Here is a 3,137-nt window from a genome sequence, read left to right as displayed (position 1 = left end):
AGAAACAATGTCAGACTTCATTTTTATTGAAGAACCTCAGAGAGACTCAGTTCACAGCATCTGATTGGTCAGGGGTGTTTCCTGTTTTATTTGCTGCTGCTGGTCACCACATTTTCAGAGCTGTCCACTTCCTGCACTATAGTGATGACCTTGGTGGTGGAGGTGCTGCAGAAACACGGGACAGAAAAGAACTAATTCACATCATTTGGGCCTTTTTATTAATTTATGTCTCCATTTCTTAAAAAGATTTTTCTTTTCAATGTCAACACTCTGAAGTCACTGAAATGTTTCCTCCACTCACCTCTCAGTCTCCCCATCCAGCAGCCTCCTGTACTCGGCGATCTCCAGCTCCAGTCTGGTCTTGATGTCCAGCAGTTCTGTGTACTGGATCCTCTGGTTCCCCAGATCGGTCCTCAGCTGTTCCAGGTGCTCCTCCAGAGCCCCCACCTGCCTCTGGTAACCTACCAGTATGTTGGCGTAGCGGGTTTTGGTCTCAGCCAGAGTCGCCTCCAGTGCTCCTTTCTGTTCAGGAGGAAGAGGGAGGACGGTCAGGTCAGTCAGACTTCACAGTGAAACACTTTAATACTTTAAAGTCCCCTCAAACAGTTCATATCCACATTCCTGCGGAAGTTCAAAGAAGTGAAAAGTCAAAGTTATGATACAGTAAATAAGTTATGTGAGCGTGTTCTCTCACCTTGCTGTTCCGAGCCTGAAGTTTGATCTCCAGACTCTGAAGAGTTTGTCGGACCTCTCCGACCTCAGATTTGGACGTCTGCAGGGTCTCAGTGCTCACAGCCACCTCTTTGGTCAGCTCAGCTGTCTGTCGAGGACAAGTACCAATATTGTTATTGATCAAATATCAGGATATCGGACAGTAGACATTAGTAGCTGTTCTAGAGCTTTCAATCGCAGCTCATGATTTTCGTCAGCAGATGGAGACTTTCAGTCTCAAAACTAAAACACTAAAACTCAAAAGTCAAAAGTTATAAAACTTAAAAATTAAAACTAAAAAAGCTAGAAGTGGTGTTAGTTTAACAGCTGGATCTGGTTTTGGAAAGTAGGGGCAGCAGTGACCTGGTTCAGAGCAGGAAACAGGACTTTATTGTCTCACCTTGGCCTGGAACCAGGACTCCAGGTCTCTTTGGTTTTTAGCAGCAACGGTCTCGTAGTGTTCTCTGATTGAGGCCATGATGGCGGACAGATCCTGCTGAGGAGCGGCATCCACCTCCACGTTCACCTGACCTCCCACCTGGGCCCGCAGAGCCAGCAGGTCCTGCAGGAAGAATCCAGTTACACTTCTGTCTTTTGGTCTTATGATTTCTTTTTCTATCTGGTTCACTGTTCTCACCTCCTCGTGGTTCTTCTTGAGGAAGATCAGCTCCTCCTTCAACCCCTCGATCTGCATCTCCAGGTCGGTCCGGCTCAGAGTCAGCTCGTACAGGACCCTCTTCACCCCTGCAATGTCGGCGTCCACCATCTGACGCATGGTCAACTCGTTCTCGTACCTGAAAAACACATGAGTTGAAACTCACCTAAATGATGACGTGATTGGGAAGAACGAGATCAAAAAAAAGACATCTTGAACAGGATTTTTTCATGGTGAGGTCTTGACAAATGATTTGATGTTGGAGAAAACAAAGTCTCACACTTACTTGACTTTGAAGTCGTCGCTGGCCAGGTTGGCGTTGTCGATGGCGAGGACGAGTGCGGCGTTTCCACAAGCAGCCAATTTGATCTGAGTAGAAAGGAAGAGAAAAACTGTTTGGCTACAAGTCTTCTTTAGATTCAGCTGTTTTCAAGAACAAATCAACACATTCACTTGCTGCATAGAGCTCTGCGGCCAAAACCAGCAAATTACAAATGTTTTATATCCCAACATTTTGAAAACTTTTTCTTAAACGTTAAAATCATAAAAACAAAGAAGCTATATTAACTTAAAACTTTAAAACTTAAGAAATCCCCCCCGCTGCCGCCGCCAGAAAGGTCTTGATTGATATAGTATAATCAGTCAGGTGTTTGTGGTTCATCTCTCTGATGTTAAAGTAAATAAGAGATCAGCCAGTGAAGCCTAGAGAAACTTCTGACAAGGCACCAACTAAACTTTGTACTAGTTTTCAGCCTTTTTCGAAAATCACAGGAATTTATGTTAATTTAACATATTTTTTTATCTCCTGTATGTGTTTTTTCTGGTTGGATGCCTTAATTTGGATTCAATTTTTATCTCACCAACACAATCCTTTTCTCTTTTACCAATGTTTCATGTTCTGTTTGATTTTAAGCTTTTATAAATAAACTCTTGATCTCACCTGGTCCTGCAGGTCTTTGATCTGGACGTTGAAGCTGCTGAAGTTGTGAGCCTCCGGCGCAGCTTTGCTCTCCAGGAACTTTCTGATCTTCAGCTCCAGCTCGGCGTTGGCCTTCTCCAGGCTGCGCACCTTCTCCAGGTAGGTGGCCAGGCGGGTGTTGAGGTTCTGCATGGTGGCCTTCTCGCTGACAGAGACGTCCATGGCGTCGCTCAGCTTGAAGGCACCGCCAGCACTGGAGGAGGAGGAGAATGAGGACTTGGAGATACGGGCTCCAGATCCTCCGGCTCCTCCGTACACGCTGCCGGCCCTCATGCTCCCCAGGTGGGACGAGGAGGACACGGAGGGGGCCATCATGACGGAGCTCCTCATGGGGGAGGACATGTAGCTGCTGCGGCTGGAGAAGGAGGTCATGGCTGAGGGTCGGCTGGTCGTCGGCTCTGAGCAGAGAGTGAAGAGCTGCTGGGATGTCGCCTGCTTTTATGCCTCAAAATGAGGTTGGGGGGGCGGTGTGGTAGGTCAGGTTGGGATGCCAAATATGCTGGAGTTGTCACATTATGGCCCCGGGGCCACAAAGGAAACAGGTCTGTGCTGAAGGTGAACTCCAGCAGGTCAGGTGGGTTTAAACAGCTATGACAGCTGCTCAGGGCTATTTGTATGGTCTGGTCCTCACAGAGCCCTGACGACCAGGTCTCAGGTCTGCACACAGGGAGATTTGAGGACAGCAGGAATGTCAGGAGGTTTAAAACCTGAAGTTAAGCTTTGATTGTGAGATGAGATTGTTTAAGACCTCGACCTTATTTAAGGAAACTCTTTCAGAACTTACCGCAACTT

At 46.9% G+C, this 3,137-nt stretch overlaps 1 protein-coding gene across 1 annotated transcript; it reads right to left on the bottom strand.

Moving 5' to 3' along the window:
* Positions 1–297: 297 nt before the first annotated feature.
* On the bottom strand, positions 298–2,632 carry LOC123965202 (keratin, type I cytoskeletal 13-like). Its single transcript, XM_046041783.1, has 6 exons — positions 2,307–2,632; positions 1,653–1,735; positions 1,349–1,505; positions 1,112–1,273; positions 695–820; positions 298–522 (listed from the first exon to the last, which is right to left on the bottom strand). Exons 1-6 carry the CDS (start codon positions 2,616–2,618, stop codon positions 298–300), a joined length of 1,065 nt encoding a protein of 354 aa, XP_045897739.1. The 5' UTR covers positions 2,619–2,632.
* Positions 2,633–3,137: the final 505 nt, after the last annotated feature.

Source organism: Micropterus dolomieu, unplaced genomic scaffold (assembly GCF_021292245.1).
Source record: "Micropterus dolomieu isolate WLL.071019.BEF.003 ecotype Adirondacks unplaced genomic scaffold, ASM2129224v1 contig_8840, whole genome shotgun sequence".
In the NCBI taxonomy this organism is placed as follows: domain Eukaryota; kingdom Metazoa; phylum Chordata; class Actinopteri; order Centrarchiformes; family Centrarchidae; genus Micropterus; species Micropterus dolomieu.
Note: the sequence above shows the minus strand (reverse complement) of the source record. Positions and strands in the feature narration are given on the sequence as shown.